Consider the following 25353-nt stretch of genomic DNA (forward strand, 5'->3'; position numbering starts at 1 on the left):
TACAAAAAAATCATAACAATTTTAAATAAAAATATGGCGTCTATAATAAGTCAAAATTATCAATTTACGCATTTATATAATTACAATTAAGCGACACAAAATATAAGATTGCCAACCAAGAAAAATTGTATAATATTGTTTTCGAAACAATTACACTATTAACCCTATAGTGCATCAAGTAAACGAAATATTTTTAACAAAAAAACAATGTTATCTGAATCATATTCTTTATAATAATTGGTGTAGAACAAAAGGGAAGTAGTAGGTAAAAAATCAACGCTTAAAAAAACCGTATTAAGCCGCACCCCTGAACGAACAGTTAGACGAATTTCGCAAATTCAACATAAGCTTATAATAGGTTGAAGACCTTTTCAGCCTTTATATATTTTATTATGCAACCCATTAAATATTTAAGATGTTTTTATGTTTTTTTTTTAAATTATAATAATGCAAGATATGAGTATTTTTATTGACGCCATATTAATCGTTATTGGTTCCTATACGATATGACAAGAAGGTTGGGGGAATTTTGTTTTTTTTCCATTCACCAAGATAAGAGTCTATAAATTTACATCTGATGGTCAGTTACAAGTTTGTTCAAATCAGACAAATATCCGCTGTATTTTGTGTTTTGTTGCTTCTCTGTGTGATTCGCTATTGTCTTTCAATGCGGGTTTACCCTAGTTTCCCCTCGACTGCCGTCTTCCTTCGTCTATCTCTGCCCGTCTGCCGTCTTTCTGAGTTCGTCTCATCTGCTGTCTGTTGTCTAAGCTAATCTACTGTCAGCTTATCCCCAATGTGACAAAGTGTCACATCTTTTATACGCTTGATTTAAGACAGGATGTTGGTATTTCAATTGCATTGCTTTTCGGTTCCAACTGCAAGGTGGCCAGTTTCGAGGTCGTTAATAAATGGGTAGATGACAATACTTATCCTTTATGCACAAAAAGGTGCTTCTTCCGTATACTTACAAGTGATTAACGCTTCTGGACTGATGTATCCCGTAGAACCAGTAAAATCTTTCAATTATTACACAATTACTTAGCACTAATTTCTCTCTTTTATTGATAGCTGTTTGTTAAAACGAGTTGGTATTTGCATTACATAATATCAAAAATGGTCGTTGGAATGCCCTCCAAGTTAACGGTGTAATAAAACTGTCACCTATAAAGTCTTAATATGATCTGAACATTGTAGCATGATCGATCCAAAAACCACACATATGTATGAAATATAACATAAAATTGTACAGCTGTTTATAAACTGTAAATTGAATAAATGTGTTTACCTGCATAGAGTAAAGAAGTTAGAAATTGTTCATTATAACTTTTAACTATAATGTAAAATTATGTAAAGGTAGAATATACGATTGTTTTCAGACAAAACACTATTGATTTATTGATTTATAATGAAAGAAATGAGGTAAAGTGTGTAAATAAATCAAGCAATTTGTAAATAAGTTGTTGACATGGTTTGTAAAGACAAATATCGATAAACTACTAAAACGGAGTATATCTTTAATACATTGTTTAAATGTAATAATAAATAGGTAATAAATATGTTTATTAAGATTCTGAACTACAAATTTGTAAAGGAAAAGCAAATAAAAATGAAAAGATTTATAGAACCCTTCTACGCCTACATAAGCACAAAAAAAACAATAGTAGTAGAATATACATTTACCTTATGCTTATTAAGAATTATAAACTATAAATAGCTAAAGGCTGTGTTATTTTTCTTAAAATAAATATGTTTCCCTTTCTTGAATATTTTGCTTTCATTTTTTTTTTAATATTGTATCTAAATAATAATCAATTTTAATTAAGATTAAAATTCTACCCATAAGTATTTTTTGTGTATTATCAAGATTAAGGTTTAAGGTCTTGTTTTTGATTACATTTCATGCATGTTTATAAGAAAGTAATACATTTTTTAACAAATTTTAAATTAAAATGTCACCTGTCATTATTTTTTGTATATTGTCAAGAACAAAGTTTAAGGACTTTTTTTTAATAATATTTCATGTATGTTTATTAGAAAGTAATACTTGTTTTTTAACAAAATTTGTATGCACGAAATATTATTAATAAACCTTATATATTATTAAAGCAAAATTTGTATACACGAATTATTATGTATAAAAAGAGATTGGAATGCTAATTGTATAAAAATTAGTGCGCTAATACTTAATATATAAATACCAAATAATCCCTTTAAATTAGCAGGCAATATAATAAAAGTCCACAAAATAAATTATGACTACATATATAATATATAATAGATAACGCAATAAGCTTGCAGCATTTAAACAAACGTGTTTTATAAATACCAGCACAATATATTAGTGGTATAGTCAGTGACTAATACTCGAAAGTCTTGGGTTCGAATCCCACATGAACTTTGCGTTTTTCGATATATATTATTGCAATTAGTGATTATATAATTATAATTCTGAATGTATTTAAATTTATATATTTATTTAATGTATTTAAAATAAAAATAAAATATAAGAACACTAAAAATATCCATCAGACTTTAGAAATTGTAAATAATAGACGTATACGAAACCTTTCGGAAGTTTTAGTCAAAAATAATAATCAGATTATTTAAAATTATAAAATCGTTTGTCACCATTAAACAATATAATTGTACTTATTGAAACGCGCGGCTAAGTAATTCAATGGTATTGTCATACTCAAGACAAAGAATGTTGTTTTTCATTTATTTGCGGAAAGAACCTTGAAGTTGATGAAAATATATACGCACCATTATAGGAGCGTTTATAAGGTCTTTCACGATTCGTTCATATGCTCCCATTAAAGATATAAAAGAGGTAAGCACGAACTTTTATATATATTCACCATTCGATAACTATTCTAATATAAAAATCAAGATACAAAATGACCGCTTAAAATAAATATTGATACAATCTACTGTGTTAATCTTACCAAAGAAAGAAAGGTAACCAGCAAGCGAGAAAAGCGGTCATGATGATACCCAAAGTCCTTGCTGCTTTTCTCTCCCTTTTCATCCTGTTACAGGCGGCCGCTGGAGCTGGAGCTGCTATACTGGACCTTCCAGCCACTCCAATCCCATTGATTTGCAAATGCTTGTCTAATAGTAACGCTGCTACTTTACTTCTGCAAAGATAAAATTAAAACATTATAACAAATTTTGCTTGAAAATTATTACAGTATTATCAATTGGGCCCGATACAATAAGGAGTTGGAAAATGTAAAAACTATATATTCATGAGAAAACTTTTATAGTGAGGTTGTTATATTTACAAATTTTTTGTACGTGATTTTACGCGCTATTTTTCTAAGCACTCACTACAATTTAAATAACAATATAAAAAGCTACAGCGCGTATTGAATGTTGAAATCAAAGTCACAAAAGAAGCTGTTGTCCATCAACGATTTATCACGGGCAAAATCATCAACCGTATAAAAGTAAACGAGGCGTTCATTAAATGTATAATAATTTTCCAGGCTGCAGATACAGAAGGGGTAAATTTCAAAGCGACCCTCACCATGAAGGCAACCGGCTGGAATATTCATATTTTTTTAATCGGGTATACTTATATATGTTTATATATAAACTGAGCCGGCCCTGGTGAATGCCGGACCCCTCTGAGCTTGATTGTTTTAAATGAGGTACATATTAATTAATTTTTCAGACCAAAGAGTCATTATATAATTCTATCAATATATATGTATATATATATTAATAAATACATTTTCAAGAAACGAAGTTTATATGTTAATAAATTATTTATGTCCTACATAATAATTAATAATCAATAAAACTTATTTATATTGATTTATTTATCCGTCTTAATTTTTTACATGCCGAAAAATATTATTATTTAAGTTGCTTCCTAATAAATGAGAATGCAAAAGATCTCCGAAGTGGAAAACATTTAGCAATCAGTTTTACACTTATGCAATAAAAATATAATATAATGTAATAATATACTTAAAAAATATGATATCTGTATTGTTAATAAATATGCAGCAAATTTGAAGTAGTCAGTCGCGTGTGTCTTGGCTGTGTGTAAATCCTTAAAATATAATAATAACTCAATGACACGCGTGCCATTGGTTGGCCATGCATGTTAAGTAAGTAAGAAATAAAATAAAATAAAATATGAAGTGGAGAACGTAAGATAATTGAATTTTTCAGCGTTCCTAATTTTGACTTTTATAACACTTTATGCATTATTTATGTGTGAAATATACTATAATAAAAATTCTATATTTGTTTTCGAAATGTTCATAATGAATTTTTAATGATAAATTAAATGGACGAATAAAAAATGTCAAGAGAACGCAAAGAAATAATAAAAAAGATATCAAAACATACCTATAAATGATTACTTTGAAATGAACCCTTTCACTAATAATCAACCGATATTTTTAGGTACAATTGGTACAATGAAAATTGGCTCGATTGAAATTATAATTTGATCCGAGAGCTTTGAACGAACCAATATAAATCAATATTTTCCTCGGTTTGGTTCTGAATTCCGCCCCTCGTTAAGCCTTTTGTAAAATATACGAATGTAGGGGTTATTAATATATATAATATTTTGCTTAAAAACGTTTTTAAAGTGGCTCAATAGTATTTTCATTGAAAAATGCTGAAAAATCCTTATTCCAGTGAGAGGATTGAATTTAATCGAGCGGTTAAAACTACGGTTAAATTTAATCCCGTAATATAAATTGAATGTTTCCATTTCGCATGTCACAATCGTTATCGGATTATGTTGTATTATATATTTATATACAACATATATATGTTTAATATTTTCTAATTAAATTAATTGTAATATGGTATTTATTTAAGAATTGCTTACGGCTTGAATGGCGGAAAAAGCATGTAATCAAATAGAATGCTGTGAATTAAAATTCATCTCAATATAGAATTGTTTAAAACATTTGTATTATTTGTGATATCTGCATTTTTAGATATGTTTATTATGGTATTTCTACATTTTGACCGAAATCAAGTCGAAAATATTTTACTTATATTTTTATGATGTCTAAATATAGCTAAATTGTATTTTAAAATTATAAATCAGATTTGGTTTGGTTAATATATATTTTATGCAATAATATATAAATAGAATTTATAACGTTTATAAGCTACTGTAATGCAGTAAATATTTTATATTACTAGCGGAAATTGCTAGGAAGTTAAAATAAAACCTACCGCGTATTTTTTCTCAATTTGCTTCTAAAAATAGTTTTATAAATAAAAATATTTTTATAAAAATTAAATGCGCTGCGAAAGGTAAGGCAATGACATAACTATACTTTAAGTAAATACTTATACCAAATATTGGTTTGGAACAATACATATTTTAAATTTAAATTTTTTAAATCGTCAATGAAAAAAACAAGGCAATCCAAAAATATCTTAAAAGCCTTACTGCTTCAGAATAAATTTCTCTAGTTGATAACTGGTGCTCCTTAAGTTGTGCCTAACAATTATATATTAAAAGACTGCAACTGTGTCAGTGTAAAAGAAACAATTAAGAAGTAAGTGAACAGTGTTTAAACAGATTAAAAACTCACCCTAACATACTGGCAAGTAATCTGCTAAAAGACAATGTTATAACTAAACATAAACTTAAGCGTGTTTAAACTAACGAATAGATTTAATTAATATAGGCAGTATTATGATAACTTATCAACATCCGTCAACTTATGATGGTCGCTAGGCATTGTAGTGCTTATCAGATCAATAGTTTAAAAAAGTATTCAAAAATAAAAATATTCTTCCCCATCTGCCGCTGCTATACAGAAAGGTGTAAGGCGATGGCGCTCAAATCAACTGGAGCTCAAAGTGTAAGGCAATGGCGCTCGTGTTTGCCATGACCGCATTTAATTTCAGTTAAAATCATTTTTGATTTCTGTAGAATTTCATAGAAATGATGACGCCTATTTTTGGAACAAGTTTTATGTATATATAATTGAATCTAACTCAGTAATCATGTTTACAAATTTCGTCACATCCCACAAAAAATGGCAAAAAGATGTACAATGTTCCATAATTTAAACAATTTCTAAAACTTATTTTATTGTTATTATCAATTCCTCCCCAACTGGATACAGAATGGTTTTGTATTAGGAGCGCAGAGTTGTGAGGCGATCGCGCACGCAATACGTGTTTGCAATAACCGCATTTAATTTCTATTAAAAATATTTTTAATTTTTTCTCCAAGATTTCACCGAAATGATCAGAACTATTTTTAGAATAAAATTTATGTATAATAAAAACTACAGCAGTTATTGTGTTCTCAAATTTCGTCACATTCCACATTAATGACAAAAAATGTTCCATATTTTCTAAAAGTTATTTATCAATATCCATCGACTTATGAAGTCGCAAGATATTGTAGTGCTTATCAGAATTCAAAATCCTCTTAAAGTTATTTTAATAAAATTTAATTAGAAATATTCCTCCCCATCTGCGTCGCCCACTAAATGGTTCTGTGTTAGAAGTGCAGTGGTGAGGCGACCGCCTCACGCTCTGCGCTCCGAATACAGAACCATTCTGTATACAGCGGCGGATGGGGAGGATATTTTTAATCAAATTTATTAAAATAAGAGGATTTTGAATACTTTTCTTAACCATTGAACTGATAAGCACTGCAATGTCTAGCGACGAAAAAAATAAATTTGAATATGTTTGAATTATGGGACATTTTTTTTGAAAATACGATAACTTGTTCTAAAAATAGTCATCATCGTTTCGGTGAAATCATAAAGAAAAAAATAAAGAAATCTAGTACTAACTAATCTTTAATAATATAGAGATAAGAGTATAATTAGGGCGTCCAAATACCCGGCCTAATTCATTACCCGGTTATACGGGTATTTTCCTGGAAAGAACCGGGTACCCGGTTCGGTTCCGGGTAATTCTTGTAAGCCGTTTGTAAGTCCAATTTTTATTATATTTGAATCTTTGATTAAATAATACGTGATATATTTAATTTTACTTTAATAATTAATATCATTTTTAAAAAAAATAAGGTATTGAAATATAATCAATATATTATGTAATTAATAATACTTTACTCAATCGAAATATTTTTACATTCCATCGGTAGGTACATATATACATATACTTACATACTACATACATGTGTAACAGTACAAAACCGAAATATTTATTTTAACACATATTTGGCAATAATAATACAAATTGCACATGAAAAATACTGAGTAAATAAATTTTATTAAAATTATAAAAGAAATTAGATGATTGTATTTATTTTATGTATTATATGTAGGTAGAGAAACAAAGTTTTAGTGATGTTCTTTTTGTAAAAAGTTCTATTTTAAAAACACTAACGAATCTAATGTGTTATATTTTCACCCTACAACGCATTAAAATTTATTTTTATTTACAACTGCATCCTTTCAAAATAATCCTTAGCTATGCATTCGCTTATCTCGAAATCTATAGGTCGCTAAGTGCTGTCCCTTTTTTTGTCGTTCAAAGACGTTAGTCGTTTAAGAACGCCGATTCGGCTCTTCCATTTAATTTGAAATAATGGAAAAAAATATTTAAATTAAATTAACCGGATATCCGTCAAAAATTACCCGGTTTTCGGTTTCATGAAAAACATGGCAGGTAGCCGGGTACCCGGTTCCGGGTATACCCGGTTCGAATGCCCTAAGTATAATGTAACTTAATTAAACATACTGAATTATTTAAACTACGTTTCCAGTGGAAGACTACCTACATGTTATTTTTTTGTTATGTGCTGAGAAAAAATAGAAAAAAGATACTATAAGAATTTATTATTTACTATGCAAATAGACTGAATTTTAAGAATAGAATGTATTTTATTAATAAAAAAACAATTAAATTGTGTAAAAAATATGTATTTATACATAGTTTTTGTTAAGAGTTTATGTTAGTAATTTACTTATCATATATTGTCTAAACTTAAAACTATTAGAAACGTTACTTGTATATGTATATTAAAAATAGTTATTTTTATTCTGCTTGTAAATCATATTATACATACATATGCAAATTAAATATTAAACATATTTAGACAAAGTATAAGATGAGAAAAACTTTGCTCTAGTAATATTGTTCATGTGAAAGTTTCAAAGTTCCTTTAAGACTTTAAATATTAAATATGCAAAATCAAATTCGCGAACAAAATTAAATTATACGTTACTAGCTGTGTCATCCAGCTTCACTCTATGTCAAACTAAAATTCATAATAATAATAAAAAAACAGTTGATGTATTATTGGCACGTACGTTCTTAAATAAATACTTAAAATAATCATAGTTATTAATGTATGTATAAATATAAAAAAATACTTAGTTGTAATTAAGTTTATTGAAAAAATGTTAGTAACCGTATTTTTTTTTAAAATAATATACAATTTTTGCTTAAAAATTTAAAAATCTCAAATATTTGAACATGTATTCTAATTACTATACCCATATTTAAAGATTTAATCAAATATTTTTTATTTGATTGCCCTAAATCTCATAACCATTAATCCACTGGAAGTATACCGAGTGGTTTATTTGAACAAATAATTAGATTATCACTTTTATAATGATAAAAGTAAATAGATGTGAGTCTAAATTGCAAACTGTTGATGTTTCGAAGGGTAAGGGGATATTTTTGTTACAATTTAATGTAGACGAGCGGAAAAAAATTCATTAAGATTTTCCAGTTAACCCTTATTGATATAGCGAGTTGTCTGATTTAATTAATTCTCGGAAAACCAGCAGCCGCATTTAGACTTTTCCAAATGATATAAATCTCTTTTCGGTTGGGTTGTTTGTATTATGTTGGCTTATGAGCAAAGTTGATAATTTTGACGGCGTATAATCAAATTTTTATTAAAAAATATACAAAAAAATCTAAAAGACTCCAAATCCATCTAGATGCTTATTTAAGCAACTTTACGTATTATATTTTATATTATAACAGTTTTTATAATTTTAATAATTTATAGGATTATGCAGAAACAATATTATTTCTGCGTTGTGAAAGATTTTTTTCATTTAAAAGATCAAAAATTATAATCTTCATATTAATATCTAAGAATTTTTGTAAAAATATCCATCTAGGGCCTGAGGTATAGTTTATTAAGTAACATTATATAGTTATAATATGTTTATAAAATAAAGAAAATAAATTTAAAAATCTAGTTTTAAATTCGTAATAAAAAAAATTTATTCACTATTTTCAACGGAAGAACGTTATTTGAAAATGTCGTAAATTTGGCACATATAAATTAGATTTAAATAATATTTTTCATATAAATAAAGTTGAAATCATCGACATTATACTTTAAGTAGGTCAAGAGGTCAACAACAACAACAAAGTGACCTTCGTGTCACTCTCGCATTAAAATAAACAAACAACTTGCATTAAAATAATTCGAATTAGAGATAAATATTTTAAAAATAGACAAAGAGGTGAATTTCATTTGTTATTTTTAATGAAGCATAATCTTGAATTGTCTGGATGCATCTAAAAATATTAAAAAAAAACCACACCAGTAGCTATGCGACCGCGGACGTAAACGGTCGAATAAATTGTTTTGTTACATTTTTCTCGAATAAGTATTCTCGTTCATTTTTTTTTATAATAATATCCGTTTCGATGTTTTTAATTATAAAGTGATAGTGTAATTCAGTGTATGTGTTAGAATTAAGCAGTGTATAATTCAAATTAGTGTTGTTACTATGCAAGGCACCGTTGCACCAGTGTTTTTCCACAGCGTGCAACCGATGCGACGCTGATTGACGCTGAAAGCGCGAGGTCCGCGAGGATATTTACAATTCTAGGCATCATGCTGTTGACAAGGTAATGTCTTTCAATTTTCTGTGTAGCTCTTTGTGCTAGTAACTCGACATCGTATTCCAAGCGTTGCACTCAAAACTTGAAATGCATTTATTGGCTTTGTGTTGGAGCTAATTTTGCCAATTTCAATTTATTAATGGTAAAAAATGTTCCGGTAAACACATTTTAGTAATATTCAATTTTCCACTCATGCAAATAACTCAATTATCTTTAATTTACGAGTGTTACCTTATTGTAAAATTTTACATCGGAACATGGCCGGATCGAGTGGCGTTAAGACCGCAAAACGCGTTGACAGTTTTAGGGTGTAAATTATTGCTTTTAAATGATTTTTTCCTTCAAAGGGTATCTATATTTTTATGATATGGGATGAAACGCGATTATATGCTCTAATTGTGCATAATTCCTACTTAATATTGTGTGTCTGTAAATTTAGTATGACGGAAAAAAGAGCTCGCTATTTCGCTCGCATTATTAAAATCAGTGATTGACAACTATCGACATTTTTAGCGGCAACTTAAATAATAATATTAGTCTTTTCAAGCTAGTAAATTACTAAGTTATTTAAAACAGAATTAGTAATCTACGTTTTAATTATTTATAAATACATATGTAGATTTATTTTTAGAAATCATCCATATAATTACGAATGACTGTATAATAATGGATGTTTTATGAAGTGACGATGAATTCGATATTAATAGTAGTAGATACTGTGACATTAATAGTAGTAGGAATGATACCTAACCACTTAAAAGAAGATGGGTTATGCCAATATTTGATGCAAATAATGAATACGAATCTTATTATAATCTTAAATAATATGACAATGAATTGGTATGGTGCGTCAAGTAAATATTGTTAAGCTAATATAATACTCTGCACCAAGAGACCCGAAACTATAGAATAATGTATCGATTTATAAAAAATCTAATCAATTTACTAAGAAATATTAGCATAATAGTTTATCATTATTATTTGTAAGCTAGTAAAAATATTGTTTCTAAAACAAGTTTATATATGGTCTCCATTTAAAATTGTAAATTCTACCATTTTTTTGATATAATTTTAATTTTAATTTTTAATTTGATTTATTTTATACACTTTCTGGATTGATAGTGCAGTAAGGGCATTTAGTAAATCATAGGAAATCAAATTTCTCATATGTATTTAATGCGATTCAACGACCTGAACGAACGTTCAACATCAGCTTTAGACACGTTCATGCTAAGACTATTTTTACTAATTTTAAATCTTGTACAAGTTTCAAGTTTTAGAATAATCTTTTAATGTAATCATTTTTATGATCAATTTAATTATTTTTTAAAAACAGTTTTATTAAATTCCTAAATATTTTTGTATGTCCAAATATGGTTTTAATTTCAAATATCATTAGGGAATAACAGTATTTTCATATTTCCAAGGTATCGGGTTTTGTAATAAGAAATTACATTCTTTGTCTTCCACTAAAATTAATATATAATTGTCAATTGGAGTTTGGTAAGTCTTTTTAAGAGATTTGATCTTTTCATTGAGCAACGCTTTAAAATGTTTTAGTGCTTGTTCAGCTGTTATGTAAGTGTAATTACTTAATTGCAAAACATTTTATTATTCGATTTTAGTGATTATTTTTATTATTTTTCTTAAAAACCACAAGATTTTATGTCTATTTTTATCATCCAATGCATTGGTTAATCATTTTAATCGTCATTACGCTCTAGAACATTAAATACTAATTTTACCGCCTTTGTAAATATCTCACAATTTACATATATTTTGTATACTTAATTCTTAAAATATTTTTGCGCTCTTATGTCGTGCTCTCGTTTGTCAAACGCTCATATGACTGTCTGCGCATTTGACGCACGCTATTTTGTTACAGCGCTACTTTGGTAAACGCTCTTATGACGTAGCGCTCTTTTGACGCACGCCCATTTTGTACCAAGTACAAAAATATTATCATTGTAAAAATACGAAGGCCCATTAAAATTTATAATTAATTTATTACAATATATAATTAGAATAACGAGATTAAGGCAAATTTACTGCGAAATATATACCAATACTCAATAAGCTTCCTATTCTTAGTTAAAGGTGATCATACCATGAACATATATCTATTTTATTATTTTTATTACTGTAGGTCATACATTTATGTGTTTATGAACATATATTTTTCATTTAAAATATCCTGATTACAACTACAAATTACACCTTCACATAGCTATTAATACTTCAATCAATAGTCAGTTACTTATACCAGCACAGTATACAAGTTGTATAAGTCGCTGACTATGACCTAAAATATGGGTTCGAATTCCAATTCGTGTCTAGGAGATTAGAATTAGTGATTACTATATTATTATAGTTCCGATCGATCATCACAGATTAGGTTTACCGAGATTTTACTAATTTCACGGAAAAACATCGTGATGATTAATTAAAATCGAGCTAGGTCATACATATTAGGTATTGAAAAACATTAATAATGAGCTACTTCAGCTCATAAAAAATATCATATATGTATTAAAAAAAAATAACTAGCAGTTTTAAATGTACGTGTATTATTATTGCTACAAAAAATATTTGTAAGGATAATATCTAAAATTGATAATTACAGCAAGTATCTATCTTATTTGGTTAACCTATTCAAATTCTAATTAACTTTCGTTATTTAAACAGTAAACTTGATTTTCGCCTAAATAAATTTATTCACTATGATAGTGAAAGACACTCACATTCTAAATGGTCCGTTCGGTGAAAATGAGCTACACAAGGTCCTTTTAAGAAAATGTTAAGGCTGGGCTAAGCAATTAATACACGCTAAAGGGTATAGCGTTACAAAACGAATTATATTTCTTAATAACCTGTTTGATTTTAATTAGAGTACATAGTTAAAATTGCTTTTCACCAAACTTTGTATAAAATATGAATCTGAACTTTCGTTTCGGATTAGGCGGACAATATGAACGCATGTAAGACACAAATCTCCGTATATTGAATCGTAAGAAGCATATTTTCTCTGTCCGTGTATTCGCAAAACACGTGTACACGTAAAACGAAAGTATTGCTTAGAATACGTTCTCGTTGTATGAAAAACAATCCTTTGTCTAAAAATCAGAAATTGCAAACATTTCGCAACTATTGAATCATTGGATTCAATACATATAGTATATTTATATTGCGTTAATGTCTCGATATATTTCGCCAAAATATTTTTAGAGATTTTTATTTTTATTTATATGTACATTTTTTTACATCGCACAGATAGAGTTTTATAATTCGCACTTTCACTTATTATTTGTATTTTTTTGTCAAGAACATTTAAACTTATATTAACGCGATTTATTCTCCCCTCCCCTATTATAAGCGGGAATAGGAAATGTTTACACAAGGTGGATGTTAACTAAAGATTGCGCATTAATCTTAGCTTATAAACTGTAGTTACTCACAGATTATTATAATTATTAATCGCAGTTTTGATTTGATAAATAAGGTGTTTTATTACCAGCTCTAATTGGTGAATATAAAAAATATACACGTTCATAAAAATATATATTGTTAAAAATAATTTTAAAATAATTGAAGGCGAAAAGAGTGTATATGCCCCACAATATTCACTAACAAAATATAAAATATTACCTCGAATTTGAATATATCCGCATTGTTTGTGAAACAGGCTTTTGTCTGATAGTCAGGGATAGCAAACGTGTTCTAGATAGCTTTCTATTCGATCCAAAAGAATAAACATAGTATTGTACGTAAGCACACGAAACCATGTAGAAAATTCTAAAAAAGTAACTTTGGGTACTTAGAAAATATTTTGTATACAAGACTTATGCTTTTTTACTTAAATGTTATTTCACTATATTTTTTACAGGAATAAGTCAGTACAATAAAACACGGGTAATTCAGTTCAAATATAAAAAAAAAACATTGCACGGCATGTGTCGTGAGCCGATGAATTATTGTAATAAAGTAGTAAATTTTGTTTTGAACATTTTTCACGTACTAATACATAAAAAATAAAGAATCACTTATTTGACTAATTGATTGGCTCTAAATATAACAGTTACGTGTTTACAAAGTCTTAGAAATTTTACTTTGCCGCTTAATTTTGTTTACTAGATTGCAAATAATTGGTAATTTCAGACCGATTAATAATGCAGTTAATCTCAAGGGAAAATATTTTATTTTTATGGAAGGAGTATAGTAACATTTACCAAATCTAATGAAAAAAATAGCTATGTGGCACTTTTAAAGATATATAATAAGGTGAAAATTGGATTTAAAAACTATTAGGAATAAATAAACCTAGGTATCTCAATTTATTCTCACGACAAAAATCATTTAAAGACCAAAAAAAGAAAGATGATTATTACAGTATTTTTGGATCGTAAAGGTTTGATTCTTATCATGAGTATCTAATAAAAAAGCTACACCATATATACTTTTAATCTACTTTCTGGACTTCTACGACAAAATTTAATCTAGGAGCAATGGGGATAAATATATTTTTAATAAAAATTATCACCATTTCTATCTTATTTGTTTGGTTTGGAAGCACATAATATACATCAAAACAAAGAAAACGACAGCAAGAAAAATGTTTTTCAAAAAAAAATTCACAAAATTCCTTTGACATGGGTACAAAAATAAAATCGTGTGATGTTAAAAAAAGCTGTATTTTTTTACGTGATCCCTTTGATGGAGATGACAATAAAAAATATGGTATTAATTATTAAGAAATGGGATTCCTAGAACTAAAGCTTATGCTACACATGATTTTAAGAACTTTCACGCAGCCTTTGTATTAAAATTTATTTATAAGAAATAAATATGCAACTTAAGCGGTTTGAATCTATGATCTAGAAATTTACCGCCTTGCTGGTTTGGTTGTAGGTGTGAGTATATTTATTTTTCTGTTTACCCAAGGGCCTTTAAATATATCGTTCGTTAAACGTGGGATACAGTTTGCACGTGTATATGTGGGTACAGAACCGTAGCACGTTCTGCGTGCAAAGTGTTACTGCCTGAGGACAGGGTCGTATTTTTATTCCCATCCAGTAGTGATGCTTTTGGATTTTGTTTATGATAATGTTAAAGAGCACTCTTAAATAGCACACACCCACTCGCAGTAGCCCGAGGGCGCAAAATGAGTGGGAATTCAATATCAAATACCGTATTCCTGGGTGTACATTATTTATAATTGCCTTATACAATTACCCTTAAATACGCTATCTCAGAAATTATAATAACGCACCTTCTCAGAATTTTTAACAACATACACCGTGGGCGAGCATCTTAAACAACCAAAATTGGTAATGTTAAAGGTTGTTGAGAGAATAATTAATTATATATTAACGCGACTATGTTAAAGTATGTTTTCTCGCACACGTACATATTTATGTGTTGTCGATATAAAATTAATTTATACGAGGGGATCGATTACGACCTACGAATTTCATGGATGGAACAATTAGCCAAATTGCTTCTGTGGCGGATTTGCCAAACGATCGGTTTTGCCTCGAATTTTCGTCGATAGCAATTATACGTATGATTAATTAGTGCCGTTAATAATTCACTATTATAAATATGCAAAAGGTATGTTGTATAAATAAATTAATTGCTCTATTTTATAATGAGAACCATACCTGGTAAAACATAAAAGTAATATAATCAACCTAACCGCGATAATATACTGAGGTAATATATGTATAGCATATTCGTTAACTTAACTTGTATAGAATTATATATAGATAAATATATACACACTAGAAATTATTTTCAGAAATTTTTAATTAAAGAGATCGATGTTACTGTGAACCTTGTATAATCTTTAACAAATAGTACAAGCGACTTCTCATTTATTTGTATGTAAAATAAATATTAACCATTTAAATTTCTCACGAAATTCTGCAAGGTTTGCTTCAATGCAAATCTTTAAAGTCGCGTCGGCGTGTATACACGGAAAAGCACTTCTTAAGCTGCCGATAGAGATTTTATATAACAAGTAGGTTCCTAAAGAACCTCGTTCATTGTGTCCCAAGTATTGTTAGGTGGGTTTGAGAATAGTATATATTTTAATATGACATCACATTAAAGATTAAATGCTATCTCTATTATTAACTAGCTAAAAATATACACTTTAAATTTAACAGTAGAGTATTATGCTAAATTCTAAGCATAACTTGTAATAAATTGGGTTTAACTAAACTAAATCTCAACTTTACAATAAAAAATCTTAAGCCTAATCTAACATAGATACTATTTGCTATAAAGGTATTATAGCACTATCACTCATAAATAATTTTTTAAATATTCTTTTCTAGCTAAATAAATTCATTAAAATTATTATGTTATTAAACACTTACATTTACAAAAGATTTAAATCAATATTATTGGGTTACATCAAAGCAAGAAAATATTATTTTTGCTATTAAAATAATTATTTCTTGAAATATACACATTGCTAATTATAAATTAAAAATGCTATTAAAATAAGTATTTGCTATTTATATTACTATTTAATAAAATAATAAATGCTTATATTAATAACAGTATTTACTCTCAAAAAATCCGAAAACGCATCATATTTAATGCAAAATATGTTTATAAATATAAAATGCCTAAAACATCTTCGCACAACATTTATTTTTAAACAATAAATTTTTTCCCACTTCTCCGTCGCCTTTTATGGCTCCTCCATCGTCCACCAAGTTTCCTTAGAGTCAGTATTGCCCATTGATTGGCGATATTGCTTACTTTGACGACCTATGGTTTAACAGGTCATCGAAGGGCTTCACCAATCTATCCTTGTTTTTTTAGTAACGATGATTTATTATTTATTTTTACACGTAGAGCTTCTTAGCCTAAACTCACTCCGAAGGTTCTTAACTTTATTGAAAATAATATACTGTTATTGATTTCTTTGAGCTGTTCAATCTGGTTCAGTATACGCCTTTAGAAAGCGACATTTTCTTGATGGGCATTGTCCAAGTTCGTTATTGTGTGGTTTCAATCCTTTACGCTATTGTCATGTTTCCTTGTTGATGGATGATCATTTTGGTCACAGTGAATTAACATTTTAAGAATAAGACCCTACACTAATAAGCTAAGTATGAGATTTTAAAGAACTATATATATTTTAACACATATTAATATTGAGTATTTAAAGCTTTTTAAATACTCGTTTGATTTATTTATTAATTATTGACCGTATTTTTTGTAATATTTTTTTTCTCAAACAAAAATATTTAGCTTTAAAAGTTAATTTGATAATTATGAAAGCTTAACCTCTGACTAAAGCTTTTTTCAAATGTTCATAGATTTGCATCAAAAACCGCAAAAACTTTGAATTGTACATATCTTTCATATGTTGTGTTAAAATTGCAATATATATTTATTTTTTATGCTACACTTTTAGTATAAATTAAAAATCATTTTAAAAAGATCACCGTTTTGTCATTCAACTTATTTTTTTTAAGGTAAATGAACTAAACAATTAATCATCAAATACCTTAGTTTTGAAATAATCCTATGTTTATTTTATTTTCTTTCATTAATTTATTAATGATTTAAAAATATAATAGCTTATTAGAAATAAAAATAATACGAAAAACCATATTATTGTCAGTAAAAAACACAAATTAGTATGTAAAAAAAATAAAAAAAATACACAAGTGAAACATATGAGAGAAATAAAAAAAGTAATGCAAAAAAGTAAAGTATTTTCGAAATATTGATATTATTGTAATGTTCCAAAAAAGTAGGCATGTATTGTAATGTTCTTTTAGTATATATGTCGATTATTTTGTTGTGGTTGTTGTTTTAAATTAATCCTGTTAAATTTATGAGGTTTTTATACTTGAATATATTTGGTCGTAAAAGATGGCGTAATTGGCGTGTATCGCGTACGAACGTTAAGATTTTACTACGTACTCGTAGTCTTTGCTCAGGTCACGTACTTCCTTAAATGTGGCCAGCTGAGATGATTATTAAATTTTATGACTGAAAATCCTGAACCTCAACTAACTTAATGTATAAGTTTTTAGGGATTAAAGTAATAAAATATAATAATACACAGTGATTTCTCATTGAATCATAATTACATATATTAAATAATATTATTATATATTCTAAATCTGAAGCAATTTAATTACGATAATTTTATTATAAATATGAAAATGGTTATATTATATTGTGATTTTAATGCCAAATATTTAGCCAGTCAGACGCCAGAATAAATGTTTGATATATAGTTTTTTTCACAATTTTAAATATTGATATACATGTAAAGATCAAGTGCCAGTATCAGCAGTAGTGTTAAGTAAATAATCCAGGTTGATCAAAACTGGTTGTAGTAGATGTAGAATAGTCCGCAAAGGTATACAAATAATAAATATAGGAACAGAGATCTAGCAGTGTTTTTTCTAGAAGTCATTATTGATAACTCTCAATGTATTACCACAAATGTATTATTTTTGCTTAATTTATTGCCAAGTCTGATCTTAATTAGTTGTCTGGTGTCATCAGATCTACAGTCAGGTAGTTCGGATGGCATTTTGTTAGGAGTAGATTTTCTGAGTGTCTCTGTATGAAGTGTATTTGTTCGTTATTTTGTCTTTTATGGATTCTATTTTATAGTTATTATTTATGACGTTATTAAGAATATATCAGGGAGCATCGACTATCATTCGCAGAACCTTGTTTTGGAATCTCTGGATGATGGTAATGATGGAAACACAGACAAGAGTTGAATCCCGTATGCCCGTACTGGTTTAGCTGCTTGTTTTCCAGCGTTATCTGGGATCTTCTTTTCATTATAAACCCGGAATTAAACCAAAATTTAATTCCGGGTTGTTTCCTTTTTGTAAAAATGTGTTTCTGCCATGTAAGTGGTTAGTCCAAATATAATCCCAGGTATTAGACTCTTCATTGTTTGGTAGTATTTGACCATTTGGCGACACATTTAGGTATTTTTATTGTTTAATTTTTTAAGCATTTTTTGATTTATTGAAGGATTTCTGTCGCTTTCAATTGGTCACACTGTATCGTCCATAAATGTCACTATTATTGTTTAAAATATTTTTAAGAGAACAGCTGTATATATTAGAGGTTCTAGGAAAGTTACCTCATTGTAATTTACCGGAAAGTTCAAAAAAAGAAAGTTCGTTTCGTGATTTATTTATTAAAAATCATGAAACGTCAGTTAACTGGTTCAATTTCGTAGCTTGTCATTTTATTCGTTAAATACACATAATTTTATTATACACCTATTTGCATATCACTTGATCCAATTTCAGTGAAATTTAAACAAGATAAAGGTCTAAGACATTTCATCGCCGGTGGATTAATTATTTTTATCGTCGCCTTATTTCCTTTAAATTAACTACTCTCGTTTTATCTTTTTATTGTTTAAGCAAATTTCATTTATCAAATGGTTTGGCAACATCTGAACATTAAATTTCTTTCATGATAATGCAATGTACAATACTTTTACATAATATTTAAATAAACAATAATGTTTAATTATATTGTAATTCTTTCTTCCTGATAATGGTACGCATTGGTATATATAGGTAAATAAATAAAATAAACGGTTTTAATAAATATGTTATTACGTGAATGTAGTAATAAAATAATAATAACGATTAGTTACGAAGCAAGTGTATATAATTGGTATACGAAAAAACTACACAATGTGCGAAAACATTTTATAGATAAAAGCACATCATATAAAATTAATGATAGTTTAAATTGATTATTTTACTTGAAAGTTTTAAACAAAAAGCCAAATTGTATCGTTTTTCAAACTTTTCTCGTTTAAGTTTTTTTCTCCTCTGGGCAAATTTTATAGTTTAAAAAAGTAATTCATTCATTAAATATTTCTAAAGAAAATATATTTAAATTTAATGTAAATTATCCATTCATTAAAAGGATTATGATATTACATTACAAACTTGTATTTGTGAATATTTTTGGATAGTAAAATATAATCTTGAATACGCATTTAAGTAAAACGTATTGAAAGACAATATTATTGATTTTAAAAAATATTAATTTTCTAGTGTCTATAGAAAGTTCATTGTTACTTGGAAAATGTGAATTTTTACTTTAATTATTAATATTAAGTATCGTTTGAAATCTCGATATAAATTATTAAATAAATCATAATTATAATAAGATGGTTATATAGTAATATACATAAGATGGTTATATAGTAATATATAATATAAGCTATTTGCGATATTTTGGATTTTATTTCTATAGATATGTTTTCTTTAAATATTAATTTATTATGTATTTTATTTTAAATTATCTTTGTATAATTTACATATATATATTTAGTTCCTTACTTAATTTTACTTTAATTTAATTTTGAGTTTAATTTATTATAATATATCTTCACAAATTATTTTTTTGGAATATCTCCTTTGAAATATCCGTTGTTTATTTATTTATAAATATATATAAGAAAATTATTTCATGAAATACATATATTATTTACACTTTTAAAAATTACAAATTAGTCGGCGATGAAACGTTCTAGACCCTTATTTTATTGCTTCGTTTTAAATTGCAGTGAAATTGGATCAATAGTTAGGGAAGTATTAAAAAGATAAATTTCATATGTATTTGAGGAATAACATGACAAACTAAGAAATTAAATACGTTAACTGACGTTTCATGATTTTTAATAAATAAATCATTGGCGATCAATTGTAGAATTTGTGAACTTTCTGCTCCACGAATTGCGGGGTTGGTGAATTTTCCATTTGACGAATTTAACAGTTAATGAACTTTCTGTCGGTTAATTGCAGTCTGTGTATTTTCCGGATACCTATATTAGGTAGAGTAGCGGTCTCAATACACTTCCATGTAGAACTTAAGTTACATAACATTCCACATTGCCTCACACGCTGAAGTATCAAAATTTTATGTAAGATTATAATATTTTTATTCGGCAGATTTATTTTTTTAACATCGTTGCAGACTTTGTCAAAAATCTGACTAATATCTATAAATGCAGCGATGCACCTATGCTCAAAAAATCTTTTTTTTTATAATCCATTTTTAGAATCAAATTTGTGACCTGGAATAAATATTATTTATGCGTCCAAGAAACAGTTTTTCGTATATTTTTTTTATTTTTACAGCACAGGTATAGTGCTAGACACCCAAGAATGCCGATTGCATTAGTACTAGTGTATCTGTGAATCTGTCAACTTATTGGTTCCTGTAAAAGAATTAGTAAATGCATTGAGCTCTGATTGGTCAGCTCTAGCACAGGATTGGTTAAAATGACATCATCGGGGATAAATGGGCAAAGTCAGTAGTTGATTTGGTAAGGAGCGGAACGGTTGTTTGTTTAGTTTGTGAAATACACGGTGTTCACCAACTAACGAGATGTCGGAGTATAGTAAATTAGGAAGAGGAAGACCATTATCGGGGTAAACAAAAGAAGTTGTTTTAAATTTGTATACATATTTAAAAAAGCTGTATGAAAGCAACGATTCGGTAATTATTTTTAAAATAATACACTAGTCAAAATATTTGTAAATAAAGCAATATGTGTATTTTTAGGTTGTACCTATTATGGACCAGGTAGCCGAAGCGACAAAGCTGTCGGTCAGAAGGATACAAGCAATTGTTCGGGAATTTAAAAATAACGGAACACGTGCGGCTTTAGGTTCTCCGAAAAAAACTAGGATTTGTAAAAAAATACTAAAAAATTTGTAAATAATAATACTAAAAAAACAAACACAAAATTAATTAATAACAAAAAATGTAAACATTTTTTAATCACCCGGTGACGCACACTAATGCAATCGGCATTCTTGGGTGTCTAGCACTATAACAGGTTTATAGGTCTGTGCGGTATTGTTTCTTTAACTCTTTTTTTTTATTTTTATATTATTAGTACGTCTGCTACATTTTAGAAAAAGGAAAAATATTTAAAACTTAATATGGCGTTCAATATTGTTCGATAATAGTAATTTTGCGGATATTAAATCAAATTCCGGCTCATATTTTTGGATTTGTGTCTCGTAATATTTTTCGTTTAATTTCTTTATCTTAAAATCTATTAATTATTGAATTTGTTTTAGGGGTGCTTTTATATAATCTGCGATTTACTTTGCATTCATTGTAATTTATCTAGCTGGATATTTAGTATAAATACCTCCTTCAAGTAAGCTGCAAAGTTATCGACTTTTTTCTTATCACTTCTAGTCCGTTTATTATTCTTTTCGTGGCTTTCGACTGCGTGTAATCGCTAAGTTTTTAAGCCACTTAAGCTTATGCAAATTAATAATCATTACTGGTAAGACAAACAAGCTTAATTTGGTTAAACTTAGCAATTTTAAAGTACGTGGCAATGCATAAATAAATGTGTACTATTAAAGAATAACTTAAAGAAAGCAAGCCAACAGAAAAAAACGACGACACTGTTTCGAATTGATGTTATTAATATGGTTGTATCTAAATAGTATACTATTGCGAGTAACTTTCATGTTTAACTGATTGGAAGAAATGAAGAAATTTGTGCCGCATTGTGTTGCCACATAAACAATGGGACACTTAATGCCGTATAAAGGCTGATTTATAATATTTTTCTTGCTTTGTTATTATTATATTTTATTTGTCTTTAGCCATTGTTATTGTACATCATATCTTTTTTCAATTCATACAATGTAGTAATGTAATTATTAAATAAAAATGTATATTTGAGTAATGCATCTGCGTACATAACAAAAATATGTTTAAAGCAATCAGATTTTTCTCTAATAATTGCAACTTTATTATTATATATTATAAGTATTTTTTTAATCTTTCACATACAATTATCTAATATTATAAATATTTTTAAAATGTAAAATATACCGATAAATTTTATACACGGGTCTTATCGTAACAGCGCTTTTACAATGTCATAATCGTTTGTGGATTACGTTCCAACGAGGTTTAGGATCAGTGATTCTCAACATTTTCGAGTAGAATGACAAGCAATAAAATTTAACGTCAGCGAATAAATTTCAAATACTGGGTATTCAGAGCGCTTTTACTGCATTGTTAGACCCGGATAAAAACCGAATGAATTATTTTTATTATTGTAAATCTACTGATGTTTGTACATATGTATATATTCGTATAACGGATCGTTATATTTTTACAGCGAATTTAAAAAAAGGTTTAAAGCTGTATTGTATAACAGACGGGTATTAAACATATTTTTAATGAAATTGGCCCTTGGTTGTTTTATATTTTTGTTATTATAGTTTATAATTTATTAGTGAGAAGATTTAATTTCAAGACAAAAAAAAAGACAATTTGTAAAATTAAATATGGTTTAACAATAAATGATATTTATCATAACCAAGACTTTTTTTCTCATGTAACGCGGTGGAACGGCGTTCCGGCAATTTTTTTTACAGTGCTTTGGAGGTTTATAAATCGATTGAGAATCTGCGTAACATTTTAGTCGCCGTCGCAGTAAGAACGCTCGTTACCGAGCGTTCCCACTGCGACGGTGCCGACCCAATTTTATTCCTTTTGACGTGAATTTTTGACTTCTGAGAAATGATAATTGTTTTTGCGCCCTCCTATTGACAAAAATTTTATTTGAATACATTTTGACTAATGCTTCCATATCAGAAGTCCGTAGTAATATCGGTAAGGATAGTTTATATATTTTTAAAACAAATATATTATTATAACTAAAACTATTTCTTTCTCAAAGAGACTTATGCGAAGTAAAAGTTATCAAATAAATAAAATATATACTGCGCATTGAATGACGTTTTGGCGTTATTGTATTTAAATTTGAATTACAAATGACGTATAAGTACGTCATCGGCATTCAATGTGTTATTCTTGAATATATATATGTTTGAAGCATAGGTGTAGTTGATGTGATTGTTTTGATAATGTAGATTGCAATAAATAAATAATCAAATTTTATTCACCGTCGAATACATCGCGTGCTATTCCAAAGGTCGTCCTATTTACCTCCGCATACATTTTTTCGTCTGCCACATAAAAAATAAATAAAAATTCAATAAAAGAGCTGTTTATTATGGGCACACACATACACAAGGCGGGCGCAATATGTCAGTGAAATGTCCGACGACGAAAAATTTTCGCTGACATCAAACGTCAGCCTATTCAATATTTGATTTCTTTTTCTTCTATTTACAACATCCATCACTTTTTTCATTCATCATCCATTCTCTGCCGCCGTGGACAATTTGCCTCGGCGCATAGGCAAATAAACAATTTCGCTCGGGAGCGGAAAATTTTACGAGTGTAGCGTCTTAACCCTGTTTGCCCTTCGTGTAAATAAACGATTTTCGCCCCCGTGTGTCGAACCCCTTTCGGGCGTTAATCCCGAATCAGGGAGCGTGAACAAAAATGGCTATTTTATTCGAATAACGTGCGAAATATTGTCGTCGCTCTGGGGCTTTGAAATAAGAAACGTCCTTTGAGATGTGGGAAGCACGGAATCTGGGATCTTGAACTGAGATATTGAAAGAGGGAGTTAATAATATTGAATATCTATTTTTGTTGTTACAAAATAACTAAATGATTTTTATTTATTATTTTTGCAAAAAAAATATTTATCTGCTTAATAAAATTGTTGATTTTTCTGATTATCTTACTATTATTTATAGCATGTTAATAAATACAAGTAAATAGTAGTGAGGTCTGATGAGCTTGCAAGCTAAATGTACATTGTTTTTAGCGATATTAAAGTCGATTTTATGTACATTAAATAAAATAGTTACCCTCTTACCTAGAAAATATTACGGACTAACCATTTTTGTTGAGGTGAGCATCCACGGTTTAGGTGCAAGTTGCTTTGCCATATGCACGCTGATAGTAAACTCAAAGGACGCAAATTTTAGTTTCATGCCTCTATTAAGTTGTTTCATATAAAGTGACCGATTTTTACTTAATTAACAATGGACCATACTCGTAACAAGACGTTTGTTGTAAATTTATAATTATATTATTTTAATTATTTATTTAAGTAATATAGATAATTTTTACACTAAACAAATTTTAACTAAATATGTATTTAATACATAATATAAACATGAATAGAAAATAAAAAACGACTTAATATTATACTATAATTTATTTCTTAATGCACAAAGGTGTTTCTTTATATCATTTAGGAAACCCGCTATAATTTTTTTTGCGGATTGTCCTAGGAATATAATTATATAAATTTACACCTCCGTACCTAATTCTTATACTTCTCCTAGTATTAAATTTATGCACATCTTTATTTCTTATTAAATACTCTAGTAATATACTAAAACATTTATCTTCAATATTTCTTGAACATTTAACCATTCCAATCTATCAACATGATCCTCTCTTTAATAATTATATTACACGAAATAATTGTTTATAATAACATAAATAAAGATTTTCTTTGTATATGCAACAAGTATATATAATATATACTTTGGCAATCTACCTCTTATAAAT

General features: G+C 28.0%; 2 protein-coding genes across 2 annotated transcripts in view; one reads left to right on the plus strand and one right to left on the minus strand.

Annotated features, from left to right (window-relative positions):
* The window catches only part of LOC148228199 (putative sodium/potassium/calcium exchanger CG1090), a 252929-nt gene that overhangs the window by 14961 nt on the left and 212615 nt on the right, over positions 1 to 25353 (plus strand). The gene's annotated exons all lie outside the window — the stretch shown is intronic.
* LOC148228200 (octopamine receptor beta-1R-like) overlaps positions 1 to 25353 on the minus strand; it is an 83554-nt gene that overhangs the window by 2598 nt on the left and 55603 nt on the right. The window contains exon 2 of the mRNA XM_088199263.1: positions 2949 to 3140. Within this exon, the coding sequence (XP_088055389.1) occupies positions 2949 to 3140 (192 nt within the window). The remainder of the gene's footprint in view (positions 1 to 2948; positions 3141 to 25353) is intronic.

Source organism: Plectrocnemia conspersa, unplaced genomic scaffold, assembly GCF_051122295.1.
Source record: "Plectrocnemia conspersa isolate PC_06_02 unplaced genomic scaffold, ASM5112229v1 ptg000012l, whole genome shotgun sequence".
Lineage (NCBI taxonomy): Eukaryota > Metazoa > Arthropoda > Insecta > Trichoptera > Polycentropodidae > Plectrocnemia > Plectrocnemia conspersa.